At 39.6% G+C, this 18339-nt stretch overlaps 2 protein-coding genes across 2 annotated transcripts in view; one reads left to right on the top strand and one right to left on the bottom strand.

Annotated features, from left to right (window-relative positions):
- The window catches only part of st6gal2a (ST6 beta-galactosamide alpha-2,6-sialyltranferase 2a), a 95815-nt gene extending 89332 nt beyond the window's left edge, over positions 1 to 6483 (top strand). The window contains exon 7 of the mRNA XM_061724626.1: positions 6042 to 6483. Within this exon, the coding sequence (XP_061580610.1) occupies positions 6042 to 6289 (248 nt within the window). The 3' untranslated portion in view covers positions 6290 to 6483. The remainder of the gene's footprint in view (positions 1 to 6041) is intronic.
- LOC133446573 (pinopsin-like) lies at positions 1281 to 17894 on the bottom strand. Its single transcript, XM_061724627.1, has 2 exons — positions 17734 to 17894; positions 1281 to 1548 (listed from the first exon to the last, which is right to left on the bottom strand). Exons 1-2 carry the CDS (start codon positions 17884 to 17886, stop codon positions 1366 to 1368), a joined length of 336 nt encoding a protein of 111 aa, XP_061580611.1. The 5' UTR covers positions 17887 to 17894; the 3' UTR covers positions 1281 to 1365.
- Between the last annotated feature and the right edge of the window lie 445 nt (positions 17895 to 18339).

Here is an 18339-nt window from a genome sequence, read left to right as displayed (position 1 = left end):
CCTCCACCTATCTCCCAATCACCAAGTCAGTATTGTTTCTGAAGCTCCACCCTCCACCTATCTCCCAATCACCAAGTCAGTATTGTTTCTGAAGCTCCACCCTCCACCTATCTCCCAATCACCAAGTCAGTATTGTTTCTGAAGCTCCACCCTCCACCTATCTCCCAATCACCAAGTCAGTATTGTTTCTGAAGCTCCACCCTCCACCTATCTCCCAATCACCAAGTCAGTATTGTTTCTGAAGCTCCACCCTCCACCTATCTCCCAATCACCAAGTCAGTATTGTTTCGGCATCCGGGTTGCCAGCTCGGCTCTAATTATGGCAGCCATGGCAGCCTACGTTCCTGCTGCATTCTGCAGCCTACCTGGCAACCTCTGGTCGGGGGGAGGAGGGGGAGGGTACACGCCGCTCAACAATATTTTGAAAGTGACTGCAGTACCAGTTTTGGACATTTCTTACAGACGGCTCCTTTAATGCGTAGCAGAAGTTATAACACACTTCACTCTTAACCGCAAACGGGGACACAAACCACCACCATTCAGGCGGCCAATTTCATGCTAAATGTGTCTTTCTTTGTTACATTTTTTTTTTGTTTAGAGCAGAATGAGACCACTTCTGTCAATAATAACAATATTAATGAATACAGCACACAGACAAATTATTTAATATATCATGAAAATTGTGAATAGACAACGGCCACTACAGTGTTTTTCTAAGGTTCCAAAACCACCGCGTTTATCGTGCATTTATCGAGGTAAAACTGCCGGATTTATCATGATATTGATTTGAGGTCGTATCGCCCAGGCCTGGTCTCACCTGCAACCCGTCGGGTCCAGGTGAGACTACGTCACCTGTGGAGGAAACTAGAGGCAGAAAGACGGGGGGGGGGGTCCGGTGAGCAGCCAGATAATAATCAGGTCCACGAGCCCAGAAGACGGCAGCTGCTCGGCGTTTTAAACAATTCTGCAGAAAGAAACAAGCGCTCACATGTTCACCGCCGGGCGGGTTTCACTCGAAGCTGCACATCAAAGATTGTTCGTTTGTTTTCTGCTCTGACGAAATGAATGAATGAGAGAGAGAAAGAGAGAATCCCTGCAGACGGGCTCCGAAATCTGGGGGGAGGGTCTTCAGAAGAGACGAGGAAAAAAACAATCACATAGCTGCAACGTTTAAGATCCGGGAGAACGTCGCGCTCCGATTGGACACATGCACATCTGTGAGCGCTTCCGTCTTTATAAATAAATACACAAATCCATCAGAAGGACCGAAGCGGACGTCCTGGCTGCAGTCCCGCTCCGGGTGGCCGGACAGGAGCGACACCGGTCCTCTTTGGGGGCTCGTCCGGGATGTCCGTGGTGTCCTGGTCAGGCGGTGGCGTCGAGGGTCGGCTGGGCGGCCGGCGTGACGCTGTTGGAGATCTGGGCCACCGTGTTGGTGTAGACTCGGCGGTTCAGGGGGATGACCGTCGTCTTGGACGGCATGGACGTGTTGCCGTTCTCCGACGACCAGTGGTGGCAGTGGAAGAGGATCAGGAAACACCTGTAGAACTGGGAGGGAAGAGGACAGGGTGAGCAGAGCAAGACTGTTTTCTCAGGTTTCTGTGAAGAAAAACAAAGTTTAGTTCCAAAATATCAAAAGACCAATCAGTAGCAGAATGTTAAAAGCTGCTTCACGTGGCGGTTCCCCGTCTGACCACATGGGGGCGCTCTGATCCGCTGGCGCCGCTGGTTTTTTTATTCCCTCGTCGGCTCTGTTTCTTACGGAAGAGTATTAGGGCCATGCAGGAGAAAAAATATTTGAGAGGGGAAGATTTTTTTTTATTGTGCACTTCGAGAAAAAAGTCGAAATGTTGAGGAGAAAAAGGTCGAAATTTCAAGAATAATGTTGAAGTACAATTTCGAGAAAAAAGTCGAAATAATGAGAAAAAAGGCGAAATTTTGACTTTATTCTCAAAATTGTACTTCAACATTAATTTCGACATTTCGACTTTTTTCTCGACATTTCGACTTTTTTCTCGTAGTGCACAATAAATCAGTATCAGGGCCTGCCTGGCCCTGATACTCTTCCGTAGTTTCTTTACAAATTGATTTATTTAGTTTTTAAGAATTCACCACTCACATTTCAACTTTTATCGATTTTTTTTTTTTTTTTTTTTTTTAAATATTTTACTTATTCACAACCATGTTTGACGTATTTTTTTAATCAGACTTTCTACTGTTTTCATATTTTTAATTGTTTTATGAATTTTGAGTTTATTTGAATGTAAAACTCATTTGCTTACATGCAATTTATATGTTTTTTATAAATATAATTTCTCTCGACTCCGGTGCACCGTGTAACGCCGCCTTGTCCCACTAGAGGCGCTGTTGGTCGTTTCTCACGTCAGAAAATTAGAATATTGTGATAAAGTTCTTTATTTTCTGTAATGCAATTAAAAAAAAAAAAAAAAAATGTCATACATTCTGGATTCATTACAAATCAACTGAAACATTGCAAGCCTTTTATTATTTTAATATTGCTGATCATGGATTACATTTTAAGATTAAGATTCCCAGAATATTCTATTTTTTTGAGATAGGATATTTGAGTTTTCTTAAGCTGTAAGCCATGATCAGCAATATTAAAATAATAAAAGGCTTGCGATATTTCAGTTGATTTGTAATGAATCCAGAATGTATGACGTTTTTGTAATTGCATTTCAGAAAATCTCAATATTCTAATTTTCTGAGACAGTCCTGTATATCGTGTTTGATGGTTTGTTTCACTGTGATTGCATCTGCCTGACTCTTGGTGCTCCCTCGTGCCCGGGTCATCGTTGTAAATGAGAAACTCTTCTCAACTGACCTACCTGGTTAAATAAAGGTTAAATAAAATGAAATAAATAAGAGCGGCGGCGTGCAGGCGGAGCCGCGAGCAGAATAACAATCAGCCGCGAGCTGATCAACAGAAGCAGCGGCCGCGGGAGGCCGCGGGAGCGGCACGGCAACAAAAGAGAGGCAGTTAAACATACGTGAGCCACGCGGCGCACGTGCCGCTGCCAAAACCCAATCTTCATATATTATGTCTCCCGGCCGGTTTTCTTTCATCTCCGCCTGAGGGAGGCTGCAGCCGCGCGCACGTGATGTTTTCCTGCACAACTGAACTTCACATGAATGTTTAAAAGCTCTTTCTGCGGCCGAGCGGCTCCGATCACCGGAGAGTTCAGACGCTTTGGTTTGGTTTTTCCTGGAGATTCATCAGATGTGGAGAAGTTTGTTCAACAGATGGCAGGTTTACTATGGAGCCAAATCAAGGCCAAAAGTTTGGCTAATTTGAAAATAAAATTTGAACATATTTTTTTTTACAGTTTAAATTTTTTTTTTGTCAGTATCAGATCTTTTTATTTCAGTTTCAGATCTTTTTATTTCAGTTTCAGATCTTTTTTTCAGTTTCACATCTTTTTTTTCAGTTTCAGATCTTGTTTTCAGTTTCAGATCTTTTTATTTCAGTTTCAGATCTTTTTATTTCAGTTTCAGATCTTTTTATTTCAGTTTCAGATCTTTTTTTCAGTTTCAGATCAAATTTTATTTTCAAATTAGCAAAACTTTTGGCCTTGATTTGGCTCCATACTGTAGTTTACCCACTAAAATTGTCAAAACTTTCATTATAAACTCGAAGGTAACGGTGAATAACACACTTTGAGGACTCTTTTGAAATACAAGACATCATAAAAAAATCAAATCAGACAACTCGGGGACGTTTCGTTTCCCGGCAACTTAGAAAATAAAAGAGAAAGAAAAGCAGCGAGTCCTTGAAAGCACAATTAGCATCATGAGACTAAAATATGTTGTCGTGCAACGCATCCCGGGTTTGTTACAATGATGTCTGTTTGATAACTTGTTGCTTAGCAACAAGCGTCCAAAATAAAATTGAAATTTCTAAGAAAATATAAAGTTAAATATCGCAAAAACTGTAATAATCGGCACATTTGAGGTTTAATAACCATTTATTCCCGAAGCGAAATCAAGTTTTTGAAAATTTTTAATGATGTCTTGTCTGATGTCTGTTTTAATGATGGCATGTAGCGCTTTTTTGGCCAGGGTAGCACTTTTGACTTTTGAGAAAAGTAATCCGTGAAGGCTTTTCTCCGGTAAACGAGGTTTCATTTTGGCTCAAATCTAATATCATTTGTGACCAATCAGCAGCAGAATATTCAGAATATTCATTCCATGTCCGACCACATGGGGGCGCTCGTCGGCTCTGTTTGTTTACAAATAGATTTTAGTTTTTAAGATTTCATCACTCACATTTAAAGTTTTTAATGGATTTCTTTTTTTGTAGATTTTAAAATTTTTATTAAATATTTTATTTAATCACAACCCTGTTTGACCTTTTGATGTATTTTTTTAAGCAGACTTTTAACTTTTTTTCATATTTCTTTTATTGTTTTATGTATTTTGAGCTTATTTGAATGTAAAGAATGTGAATATAAATATATATATAATTATAAATCTATATTATTTATATATATATATATATATATATTTAAGCGTCTTTGAGATCTTTTAAAAGCGCTCTATTAATACAATTGATTATTGTTATTATTATTATTATTATTATTATTATTATATAATAAATATAATAAAAAATATATATACATATATATTTCTTTATTATATCATATATTTTTTTTATTATATAATAAAAAAAATACAATAAATATAAATCCTATAATTCCGCTCGACTCAACGTAATAACAAGTAATAGCAGTCTAGGCAGGATGGAGATGCATGTAATGTCTGCCAGGCCCCCCATACAAATGCATAGGTTTCTGTTGCCATGGTAACAAGCCCCATAGCATAGATTTCCTAAAACCCACCTGAGCCCATTTAACCGGTGGGTTCATCTCTCCGTCTGCACATCTCGCCTCCCACGAGCTTCTCTGAGCGACCGGAGCTTCTGAACCCTCCGACCCCGAGCAGAGCGGCGAGCGAGTCGCCGTCACCGTCTCCGGCGGTCGAACCAGAGACGTTTTATAAACTCTACCCCCCACTACGGTTGTGTTTCCTGTATCTGTGTCATGTGGGTTTCCCCACTGCCCGTTTAGGAGACTAACAGCAGGTCCTGAGTCTATTGAGTCCTATGGGAAAAGTGAACGTGAGCACAGATTATTACCAATTCCTTCGCCCCATAGTAACCTAAGTAAATATGGGACCCATTTTTCAAAAGCCACAAACCTTCTGAACATTCTGACACCAAAAAGGCAATTTTCAGACCGACAGATTAGGAGAAAATGAACTTTGTTTGAGACCTGTCTCTGTCTGAGCAACGCACTCTCGAGAGATTTGTCTCTCATAGCTTTCCCCTTTTTTCTTTTTTCTCTTTTCTTCTTTCTTTTTTTTGTAATTTTTCTTCTTTTTTTTCTCTTTTTTTCTTCCTTTTTCCTTTCCTTTTTAATCTCGACATTTCAACTTTTTCCCCAACATTTCGACTTTTTTCTCGACATTTCGACTTTTTTTTTGAGATTTCTACTTTTTTTTTCGATATTGTACTTCAACATTAATCTCGACATTTCAACTTTTTCCTCGACATTTCGACTTTTTCCTCAACATTTCAACTTTTTTCTCGACATTTCAACTTTTTTTCCGACATTTCGACTTTTTTTCTCAACATTTCAACTTTTTTCTCGACATTTCGACTTTTTTTCTCAACATTTCGACTTTTTTTCTCAACATTTCGACTTTTTTCTCAACATTTCGACTTTTTTCTCGACATTTCGACTTTTTTTCCGACATTTCAACTTTTTTTCCGACATTTCGACTTTTTTTCTCAACATTTCTACTTTTTTCTCGACATTTCGCCTTTCACCATTTGCCTTCATACAAGACTTCATTTTTTGCAGTTCCAGACATATTTGTTTTTTGCTTTTTTGGTCCAATATGGCTCTTTCAACATTTTGGGTTGCCCCTGATCTAGAGTATCTTTGGTCGAACGTTCAGGTGTTTCTACGCGTTCAGCGAGTGTTTTCCAGGGCCTGACCTCCTTGTGTTTTTGTGTGCAGGCATCCTCCTGATGATGGCGCTGTGCGAGCAGGTGCACGTGTACGAGTACATCCCGTCCAAGCGGCAGACGGACCTGTGCCACTACCACGAGCACTACTACGACGCGGCGTGCACGCTGGGCGCCTACCACCCGCTGCTCTACGAGAAGAGCCTGATCCAGCGCATCAACGCCGGCCCCGAGGCCGAGCTCTGGGAGAAGGGCAGGGTCACCCTGCCGGGCTTCAGCACCGTCGACTGTGCCGTCTGAGACACCAGATCCAGCCTCGCCCACACACACACACACTCACACACACTCCGAGGGAGAGGTGCAATAAAGCCGCTGCAGACCAGGAGGCTGGAGCTGGACCCACGCAGAGCATAAGCCATAGCTCCCACCGCCCCCCCGGGGGGGAATCAGCGGCCAGGTTTCATCGTCTGAGAGCTGGGGAAATAAAAATAAATACAACAAAAACTCTGCTTTAGCTGAGCCACGTTAGCGGTTAGCTAACTGACGTACAGTAGCGCCAGATTCGTGTTTTAGAATTAAAAAAAAAAAAAAAGGTTTCAGTAATTGGATGTGTTTCGTACGACAGAGTATTAGGGCCAAACTAAGACAAAAAAAAATTGAAAATTACGAGAATAAAGTCATAGTATGATGAGAATAAAGTCGTAAAATTATGTGAATAAAGTCATAATGTTGCGAAAATCAAGTTGTAATAGAATAAAGTCGTAATAGAATAAAGTCGTAATAGAATAAAGTCGTAATAGAATAAAGTCGTAATATTACGAGAATAAAGTCGTAAAATTACGAGAATAAAGTCGTAACATTACGAGAATAAAGTCGTAAAATTACGTGAATAAAGTCATAATGTTGCGAAAATCAAGTTGTAATAGAATAAAGTCGTAATAGAATAAAGTCGTAATAGAATAAAGTCGTAATAGAATAAAGTCGTAATATTACGAGAATAAAGTCGTAATATTACGAGAATAAAGTCGTAAAATTACGTGAATAAAGTCATAATATTATGAGAATAAAGTCGTAACATTACGAGAATAAAGTCGTAACATTACGAGAATAAAGTCGTAACATTACGAGAATAAAGTCGTAAAATTACGTGAATAAAGTCATAATGTTGCGAAAATCAAGTTGTAATAGAATAAAGTCGTAATAGAATAAAGTCGTAACATTACGAGAATAAAGTGGTAATTTATGAGAATAAAGTGGTAATATTACGAGAATAAAGTCGTAACATTACGAGAATAAAGTCGTAACATTACGAGAATAAAGTGGTAATATTACGAGAATAAAGTTGTAACATTACGAGAATAAAGTCGTAACATCACGAGAATAAAGTCGTAATAGAATAAAGTCGTAATATTACGAGAATAAAGTCGTAACATTACGAGAATAAAGTCGTAACATTACGAGAATAAAGTCGTAATATTATGAGAATAAAGTCGTAAAATTACGAGAATAAAGTCATAATTTTACGAGAAATAAAGTCGTAATATTATGAGAATAAAGTCGTAACATTACGAGAATAAAGTCGTAAAATTACGTGAATAAAGTCATAATGTTGCGAAAATCAAGTTGTAATAGAATAAAGTCGTAATAGAATAAAGTCGTAACATTACGAGAATAAAGTGGTAATATTACGAGAATAAAGTGGTAATATTACGAGAATAAAGTCGTAACATTACGAGAATAAAGTCGTAACATTACGAGAATAAAGTGGTAATATTACGAGAATAAAGTTGTAACATTACGAGAATAAAGTCGTAACATTACGAGAATAAAGTCGTAACATCACGAGAATAAAGTCGTAATATTACGAGAATAAAGTCGTAACATCACGAGAATAAAGTCGTAACATTACGAGAATAAAGTCGTAACATTACGAGAATAAAGTCGTAACATTACGAGAATAAAGTCGTAATATTATGAGAATAAAGTCGTAAAATTACGAGAATAAAGTCATAATTTTACGAGAAATAAAGTCGTAATATTATGAGAATAAAGTCGTAACATTACGAGAATAAAGTCGTAATATTACGAGAAATAAAGTCGTAATATTATGAGAATAAAGTCGTAACATTACGAGAATGAAGTGGTAATAGAATAAAGTCGTAATAGAATAAAGTCATAATATTACAAGAATAAAGTCGTATATTACGAGAATAAAGTTGTAATAGAATAAAGTCGTAACATTACGGGAATAAAGTCGTAATATTACGAGAATAAAGTGGTAATTTATGAGAACTCTAACAGGAAGAGCTTCTTCTCCCTGTGTTAAAATGAGGAATATCTTGTGAAGTTAGTATATATTATATAATATATTACGACTCTATTCTCGTAATATTACGACTTTATTCCCACAACATTATGACTTCATTCTGGTAATTCCACGACTTTATTTTCGTAATTTACATTTTTCTTTGTCTTAGTTTGGCCCTAAAACTCCGTCGTAGTTTCGGTCGTGTGTAGTCCGTGTTTTGCAGTAATAAGGGCGGTCCTCCTCCTCCTCCGCCGAAAGGGAACGCCACTGTCTTTTTTTAAACTGCTGAAGACGAATGTTGGAAATAAAACAGGTTTTTAATCCACACGCGTGTGTGCAGGAAACGCTGCAGGTCAAAGGTCAGAGACCCGGCGCTGCACTCTCATTACTGTACATATCCTCCAGCGGAACAGGGCGTTTTTTTTTGCTCGTCACGAGGGTTTGATGTCCGACTACTGATGCTGACGAGCGTCGTCATGGTTACTGTCCTGTGCACACTGACTGTCCGGACTGACGCAGAGCAGCTGATCTCTCTCCAGCGATGGACTTCCTAACTGCCGAGGCAATCACCCCATCCCTCGTTTGTTCTGTTGGTTTTTATCGTCGTGCTGAATTCACTCCTTTTAGGGCTGGGCGATATGGAGCAAAAGTCATATCTCGATATTTTCTAGCTGATTGGCGATACTCGATATATATCGATATTTTTTTTGTGCTATAATTGGGGTTTCCCCCAAAGCATTATAGCATAGCATCTCTGTTAGCATCTCTGTTAGCATCTCTGTTAGCTTCATTTTTTTCTGAGGCAAACCCTTAAAAAAAACAGTGAGTTTTAATACAAAGCCTCGTGCCAAATGTCACACAGGTACATTTATAAACAGAGGTCTGCACAATATCAAAATGTATAAAACAAATGAAATAAAAATAAACTGCCTGAATATATAGAATAAAAATGCTTCTTGAATAAAATAAAACAAATATCCCTTTCCTGCATAACAATTAAATTAAAATACACTGTGCAATTAATACAACGTAGAAGGTAACAGGCAGACTTTTCCACTGAGGTTGACAGTTGTGCAAATAACAATACATTTGTGCAAATCTCAAATAAAATATTCAAGTCAATTTGTCACAAAATAAGCTATATCAAAATCATTTTTAAAAAAAATCATAATATATATATATATATATATATATATATATAAAATGTATGCATTTTCCCATAATTTCAAGCGGAATGATACTAGCAAAACAAGAATATTTAAAGTGTATTTGAAATGCTTTAATGCAGCAATATTGCTGCAGAACAAAGAAAATGCTACATTTAGTCTGGGCTACCTCACCCATCATACAATCTACACTGCAAAAATTCAAAATCTTAACAAGAATATTTGTCTTATTTCTAGTTAAAATGGCTCATTTTAGTAAAAAAAATCTCATTACACTTAAAACAAGACTCATCACTGGAAAAAACAACAATTTTCACCTGTTTCAAGTAGATTTTCACTTAAAATAAGTAGAAAAATCTGCCAGTGGAACAAGATTTTATATATATATATATATTTTTTTTTTTTCGAGAAAAAAAAAAAAATATATATATATATATATATATATTTTTAATAATCGATATAAACAATATTGTCTCGTACCATATCGCGTTTGAAAATATATCGATATATATTAAAATGTCGATATATCGCCCAGCCCTAACTCCTTTTTATTGAATGTAACTTAACCTCTGCGTGTCGAGGTTTGAATCCTCGCCGGAGCTCATTCCTGCCGTTTCATATTCCCCTGAATCCTCTGATATTAGTCTGAGACCCGAGCGAGGCTCAGAGCGGAGGATAAACGCAGGAATCTGGGCTCGTATTAACCCAGATTTGACCCTTGACCCCCTCGCGTTCGAGCTCCGGAGGGTTCGGCTCGACACGGAGAGCAAGGTCTTTGTGGGTTTATTGCCTAAAAACAGATTTTATTACGATAAAAATGTCCGTTTGCCTTTTTTAGAGATTTGGTGAAAGATGCCAAAATGTGTCATAAATGTTGATTTTTAAACATTTTTGGATGTGAAACGATGACTTTTAGTGGTGGAGTAGAAAGAAACTGTTAAGTGAAGTAGAGATTATACGGAGATACGTTTTAGTGTAAGTGGAGAAGCATGATGTGAACTTTTTAAGCCAGACTGTAAATAATCAAAAGAAAACGAGCCACTGTTTATACTTTTATCATGTTTGGTGCCAGTTTTCAGACTTTTTTTTTTTTTTTCATTTTCTTTTTTATTGGCAGTGCTAATAAAATAATTTAAATTGTCTCCTAATAAATTTTGTGAATATTCAATAATGAAACTCTGGTATCCAGATACGTCTTTTTTTCTGGGAAATGTCTGGGCGGGGTTTAAGCTGAACCCATGGATGTTACAAGTACATTAGTTAAACAAAAGTAATCTACATCCACCTGTTCAAACGTGAAACTGCTGCTGACAGTAAGACGGGATTTTATAATGTTTATTTTTTAAACTATGGTCTCAGCCGTCGTGGTTCTCTTCCAGCCACCAACTTGAGCCGTCTCTTCAGCTGCGAGTCCGTAGAGAGACTCTCCAGTCTGGGTTACTCCAGGACAGTGTTGGGACTAACGCGTTATTTAGTAACGCGTTACAGTAACGCCGTTAGTTTTGCGGTAACTAATACTCTAACGCATTACTTTTTAAATTCAGTAACGCAGTTACCGTTACCAAGGGTGCGTTACTCCGTTATTTCTGGCTACAGTGAAGCTTTTTTTCCCCACACGCGGAGACCGGAGGAAACGTAGTGTGGATGTGTATGTGCATTTAAAAACATGACGGTCATGGCGAGACCGCGGTGAAGTTAGTTTTACGTTGGTTATTCGTTGGATATTCGACAGAAATGCCCCCAGAGCGAATGTCTGTGGAATATCCAACATAAAACTAACTTCACCGCGTCATGGAGAGCCGAGAGACGGCGAGTTTCGCAACGTGGAGATACCGTCATTACAGTAATCCCTCATTTTTCGCAGCGATTACGTTCCAAAAAGAACCCGTGGTAAGTGAAATTCTTTTTAAAATTAAAAAGGCTTCAAATTGCAGAGATCAGCACCGCCTCGCACGTATTCCACTGCTCTTCTGAGCCGCTGCATCCCGACTCTGTAGCGTCTTTTTCTCCTAAAGCTGCAGTGCAGGTGTGTTTTTTCAAGAGAAGAAAATAGTTATGGGTCGTTTTGTCGCTTTTTTTTCTTCTGGGCAAAAAGATTCTTATAAACCGACACCATTGATTATATTTGAGACTGTAATGAACGATTCATCAAAGGGTCCTGTTCCTGAGCTGCTGCTGAAGCTCATTGGCCGTTCTCAGCTTGTTGCTAAGCGACCAAGTTATTGATACAGGAAGTGAAGAAGCGGGGAGACTGTTTAGCCAATCAGAATGCAGAACACGATGCACAATGTAAATCCATACAGAACCTGCTGAAATGAAGGCTAGAGGGGCATTAATGGGAGCATTTAAAATAATGGTTTTATTTAAAGTAACTCAATAGTTACTTTTCATAGTAACGCATTACTTTTTGGTCTAAGTAACTGAGTTACTAACTGAGTTACTTTTTAATGAAGTAACTAGTAACGGTAACTAGTTACTATTTTTCAGTAACTAGCACAACACTGCTCCAGGAACATTTAAACCTACAGCTCGCAACATGCTCGGATCAAAGTCTTGATCAGGTGATTGTGTGTAAAAGATGGACTGGAAAGCTGATCTCAATAGTCTCAAGGGTGAAACTGGTGCAGAACTGCCTTAAAGCTCAACAAGCTCCAACGAGCGCCAATAAGGGTCAATAAGCGCCATTTAGGCTGCTTTCACACCCGTCCCGTTTGGAGAAGTTGTTCCGGAACAGGGAACGTTTCCCCCTTAAGATCGGGGGCCTCATTTAAAATGGACTGCGTAGAATTCATACTAAAAGTGCATGTACACTCAAAAGCCGAAAATGCCGGGCGCAAAAAAAAATCTGGATCAATAAAACCATGTGCACGCAGACTTGCACGCAATGTTCGCTTTATAAATCACAGTCCAGCTGGAAGGCTGCGCAGCTGAATCCGCCTCATATCCTGCCCTCTACACGCCCACTTTTTTACCATAAATGGTATGTATTTGCATATGGATGAGCCTGCTGAGCATGCACAGCGGCTTCCTGCAGCCTGTTTGGCTTCAGGATGAATGAGACGTGTCGAGCCACCGTACTGAATTTCACTGAGATCTGAGATCGAGATGTTGAGGATGAGGTGGAGGACAGGACAGACAGTGAGAACATAATCGACACAGCAACCGGTACAACTCCATTCATTGTGTATGTGCGACCGCGGCGCAAGGAGAAGAGTCGGTGCAGCCTCCACCACCTTCTCTCCTATTGGACGTGCCGAGACGTCGTCCCAGCGCGGCACGGTGAAATTAAACAATGTTCAATTCGGGCAGGGTTTGCGCAGCGCAAACCCTGCGGCAGGCGGCCTCTCGCCCGCCGCTGAGCTCGCTCTGCGCCGAGCTCACATAAATGAATGGGTAAAGCCTGAATAATGGTTCCGCGTTAAATCAACGCAGAGCCTACGCCGTACCCTACGCCGTCGGCTCTGCGTTGGTGTAACGCGGAACCATAAAGTCGGCAGCTGTGGTCTGCGCTGAAAGGGGCATGTTGTTTATCCCGGGGTGCAGAAGAGGAAACTCCTTCCGCGTTCATTTGACCAATCAGAGAACAGCTGGTTCACGCATGGCATTTGTTATCAGCTTTGAAACGGTACAGACGTTCGCCTTGTGAACACAAACCCCACAAATGAAAAACGGAACAACTGTATCGATTTAGCCCCTGAATCAGAACAAAACAAACGGGCCACAGGTGTGAAAGCACCCTAAGGTTCAACAAGCACCAATAAGAACAAATAAAGCCCCAGATTTTTCCTTTCTGTTGGTGCGTCTGTTCATGTCCGTTCTCCTGCACCACCAACTACAACGTTGCTTGCGTAGTACGCGACGAGAGCGCGTCGTACCGGCGGTGACTGATAGGGGGCAGTAAGCAGTTGGAAAAGTGATTCAATATTTAGTAGTAGCAGTAGCAGATTAGAACGACAAACAAGTTAACATGACAATATTGGATGATGTAGGAGATTATAACATTGCTTTGGTTGCGACAAAGGAAACGGCGCCAGCGACCTCACGTCGTCAATTGTGGCCAGCTGGTATCAGACCAGGACCAGCCGGTTTCTGACCAGTAGGGATGGGCGGTATGGACTAAAAGATTTATCACAATAATTTCTGGCATTTATCCCGATAACGATAAAAAAAATACCCATACAACTCCATCTTTTTAACTATAAATATATCTCGCTCTCACATACACAAAAACGTATCAACGGGAATGTATTCCTTCCTTCCTTCCTTCCTTCCTTCCTTCACGTACGTTGTGCGTCGATTTAACACAGAACCATAAATCATCTTTACACAAAAACGTCATCAACGGGAATTTATCATTTTTACCACGAGATGACAAATTCTTATTGTGGGGAATTTTTTGGACGGTTTATTGTGAACGGTAAAATATCACCCATTCCTACTGACCGGGACCAGCCGGTATCGGACCGGGACCAGCCGGTATCGGACCGGGACCAGCCGGTATCGGACCGGGACCAGCCGGTATCGGACCGGGACCAGCCGGTACCGGACCGGGACCAGCCGGTATCAGACCGGGACCAGACCACAGTGAGAACTGCAGGTCTCTACGCGTTCAGTGTCTTTTTGAGAACGTGCACGTGGACACGTCAAATGATGCAGGATACGCCGGGCGGCCATGATGATACGCAGTCTGAACTGCAAGTATATCTGGGGCTTAAGGGTCATTAAGCGGCAATAAGAGTCAATAAGCATCAATAAGCATCAATGAGCGTCAATGTGCGTCAATAAGTGCCAATAAGGTACAATAAGCATTAACCTGGGTCAACAAGTGGCAATAAGGGTCAATAAGCACCAATAATAATAATAATGACTTGGATTTATATAGCGCCCTTCTAGGCACCCAGAGCGCTTTACAGGGATCATTATTCATTCATACACATCCTCACTGGTGGTGGTAAGCTACATTTGTAGCCACAGCTGCCCTGGGGCAGACTGACAGAAGCGTGGCTGCCATATCGCGCCAAACGGCCCCTCCGACCACCACCAACATTCATACACATTCAAACACATTCACACGGGGCAAGGTGGGTAAGGGCAAGGACACTACGACAGTAACTGGGATGGAGCGGGATTCGAACCGCCGACCTTCTGATCTTTGGACGACCCGCTCTACCACCTGAGCTACTGCCGCCCCCAATAAGTCTAATAAGCACCAGTAAGCACCAATAAGTCTAATAAGCACCAGTAAGCACCAATAAGTCTAATAAGCACCAATAAGCACCAATAAGTCTAATAAGCACCAATAAGCACCAATAAGTCTAATAAGCACCAATAAGCACCAATAAGTCTAATAAGCACCAATAAGCACCAATAAGGGTCAATAAGGGTCAATAAGCACCAATGAGCGTCAATGTGCGTCAATAAGTGCCAATAAGAACCAATGAGAACCAAGACACGCCAATAAGGGTCAATACGTCTGAAAAACGGTCCAATCAACGAGGAGGTTTGCAGGGAGGCTGAGTGAGAAAAAGGGAGGATTCGCTTGGAGTCGCGGGTTGTAATTTTTTAGCTCCATTTTAGGTTTTACACGAGCTAAAGAAGGTTTCTCCCTGCTCAAGGTTTCTTCCCTCCTAAAGGGGAGTTTTTCCTTGCCACTGTTTGGCTTTAGGTTTTTCTCCCACTAGGGGAGTTTTTACCTGCCATTGTTTATGTAATAATTGCTCGGGGGTTTATGTTTATGTTCATGTTCTGGGTCTCTGTAAAGCGTCTAGAGACAACTCTGTTGTATTAGACGCTATATAAATAAAATTGAATTGAATTGAATTGAAAAGACGCGTCACAATTTACTTTCAAGTGCGCAAAGTTCTGTTCTCCAAGGAAGAGTATTAGGGCCAGGCAGGAGAAAAAATATTTTGAGAGGCGAAGATTTTTTTTTATTGTGCACTTCGAGAAAAAAGTCAAAAAGTCGAGAAAAAAGTCGAAATGTCGAGATTAATGTTGAAATACAATTTTGAGAAAAAAGTCGAAATCTCGTAAATAAAGTCGAAATTTCGCCTTTTTTCTCAGCATTTTTTTCTCGAAATTATACTTCAACAATATTCTCGACATTTTGACTTTTTTATTAAAATTTCGACTTTTTTCTCAACATTTCGACTTTTTTCTTTAAATTGTATTTCAACATTAATCTCGACATTTCGACTTTTTCTCTAAGTGCATAATGAAAAAAAAATCTTCCTCCTGTAAAATATTTTTATTTTTCTCCTGCCCGGCCCTAATACTCTTCCGTAGTTCTCGGAGGGAATCGTGGGCTTTTATTTTGTTGAGATTTGCGGAGGTTTTCCGGTGTTTGCTGACGGCATCTTTCTGCCTCTCCATCTCTTATCAGACGTCTTCCTGCTCCTCCCCCTCGCGTCTCTCATCTAATCCCATTTCCTCTGATGCCGGCGTTACCTAAAACTGGACGTGGTAATGAGAGTTGACATTCATTTATTTAAACACTGAGAAAAGAACATCATCTTCTTTACTCTCGGGGCCAATTTTTTACGACTTGTTTTTGCCCTGTTTGGTGGGATTTTCTGCACCACACTGCTCCTGGAGGACTCTCAGCTTTTTTTACCCCGTACTTCCTGTCTGCAGCTTCCTCTGCCGGGGGGGATTGCCGTGATTTATTTCTCTCCATCTAAGTGCGTGTTTGCAGCTGTTGTCCTTGTTTTTATTGGGTAAATAAAGTTGTTATTCATGCACACGGGTTTCACTTTGACTTTGAATGAATCCATCCCAGCAAAAGAAACAATAAAAATAAATAGTTTAGTTTAGTTTTATTTGGTCCATTAGTCAATCAAAACATGCACCACAGTAAAGCTGGATATATAAAAAAAATGAACCAAAAAAGGTGTAGACTGAAGCCGTAGCTTATATGATGCCTACCATAAATAAATAAAGGAATAAATGAATAAATAAAGGAATAAATAAATAAAGTTGTTATTCATGCACACGGGTTTCACTTTGACTTTGAATAAATCCATCCCAGCAAAAGAAACGATAAATAAATAAATAAATAAATAAATAAATAAATAAATAAATGAACAAATAAATAACTGAATAAATAGATAAATAAACAAATGATTACCGTATTTTCTGGACTATAAGCTGCTACTTTTTTCATAGGTTTTCAACCGTGCAGCTTATACAAAGGTGCAGCTATTCTGTGGATTTTTCTTCCACCGCTCGGGGCGCTCTAACCGGAATTAGAATCAAAACTGAGACAAAATAAATACAAAGAAGAATACACTACTTCTTCTTTAGCAGATAGAAGTAGAAACAGATTGCAAACAGATAAACAGATAAATAAATACCGGTTATTTTCTCTTGGTTCTGTCCCGTTTTAATCAGCAAAGTTGCTGCCGTGTTAAAAGACACTGTTAGGAAAGATCTATTTAGGTACAAACATGTACATCATTTACAGTTCAAAATCCTTCTGTACATGTAGTAAATATCTAATCTAACAACATAAATATCTGCGGCTAAATATCTTTCTTTTTTTTTTTTTAATAGAGCGGGTGAGGCTTGTATGCAGGTGTGGCTCATAGTCCAGAAAATACGGTAAATAAATAAATAAACGAATAAATGAAGGAATGAATAAATAAATAAATAAATAAATAAACAAATAAAGTTGTTATTCATGCACACAGGTTTCACTTTGACATTGAATGAATCCATCCCAGCAAAAGAAACGATGAATAAATAAATACATAAATAAATACTGTATTTTCTGGACTATAAGCAGCACCTGTATATAAGCCGCACCCGCTCTATTTTAAAAACTGTAAATGTAAATGATATGAATATGAATAACTGTAAATGATGTACATGTTTGTACCTAAATAGATCTTTCCTAACAGTGTCTTTTAACACGGCAGCAACTTTGCTGATTAAAACGGGACAGAACCAAGAGAAAAATAACCGCTATCTATTTATCTATTTATCTGTTTGAAATCTGCTTCTACTTCTATCTGCTAAAGAACAAGTAGCGTATTCTTCTTTGCATTTATTTTGTCTTAGTTTTGATTCTAATTCCGGTTAGAGCGCCCCGAGCGGTGGAAGAAAAATCCACAGAATAGCTGCACCTTTGTATAAGCTGCATGGTGGAAAACCTATGAAAAAAGTAGCGGCTTTTAGTCCAGAAAATACGGTAAATAAATAAATGAATGAATGAATGAATGAATGAATGAATGAATGAATGAATGAATGAATGAATGAATGAATCGACCGACCTGTTTGTTCATGAGGATGTAGATGACGGGGTTGATGACCGTGCTGCTCTTGGCCAGCAGCGACGGCACCACGCTGGCCACCGGGCTGATGATGTTGGGCGGCCCGAACGTGGCCATCATGGCCACCACGCCGTACGGCATCCAGCACAGCATGTAGCAGGCCGCCGTGGTCAGGACCATGAACAGGATGTGGTACTCCCTCCGCCGGGCCGCTGTCTTCCGGATCTTCCCCACCTGAGACACCACATCATGGAGGAATACGTTAATTATTATAAGATTTATAAGATAAGATTGGCTCAGGGCCGCCGCAAGGGGTGTGCGAACCGTTCGACCGCACGGGGCCTTGCATGTTTTTTTTTGTTTTTTTTTCAAAAAAAAAATTTTTTTCGTTTTTTTTTTTTTCCCTTATAAATATCAACAGTCACGTTCCATTACAGACCTAAATGTGTACTAGTCTGTGCATATCAATAAATATATGTGCAATGATGCGCGTGTCTGTTGTTCAATACAACTGATCAGACCAAGCGCAGACACAAGGTGCTCTGATCCAGACGGTGGAGTTGGAACAAACTGTCACACAATGTCGAGAAAACGAGACAGAATCAG

This window comes from Cololabis saira, chromosome 6, assembly GCF_033807715.1.
Source record: "Cololabis saira isolate AMF1-May2022 chromosome 6, fColSai1.1, whole genome shotgun sequence".
In the NCBI taxonomy this organism is placed as follows: domain Eukaryota; kingdom Metazoa; phylum Chordata; class Actinopteri; order Beloniformes; family Belonidae; genus Cololabis; species Cololabis saira.
This window is presented reverse-complemented; position numbering and strand designations above follow the sequence as displayed.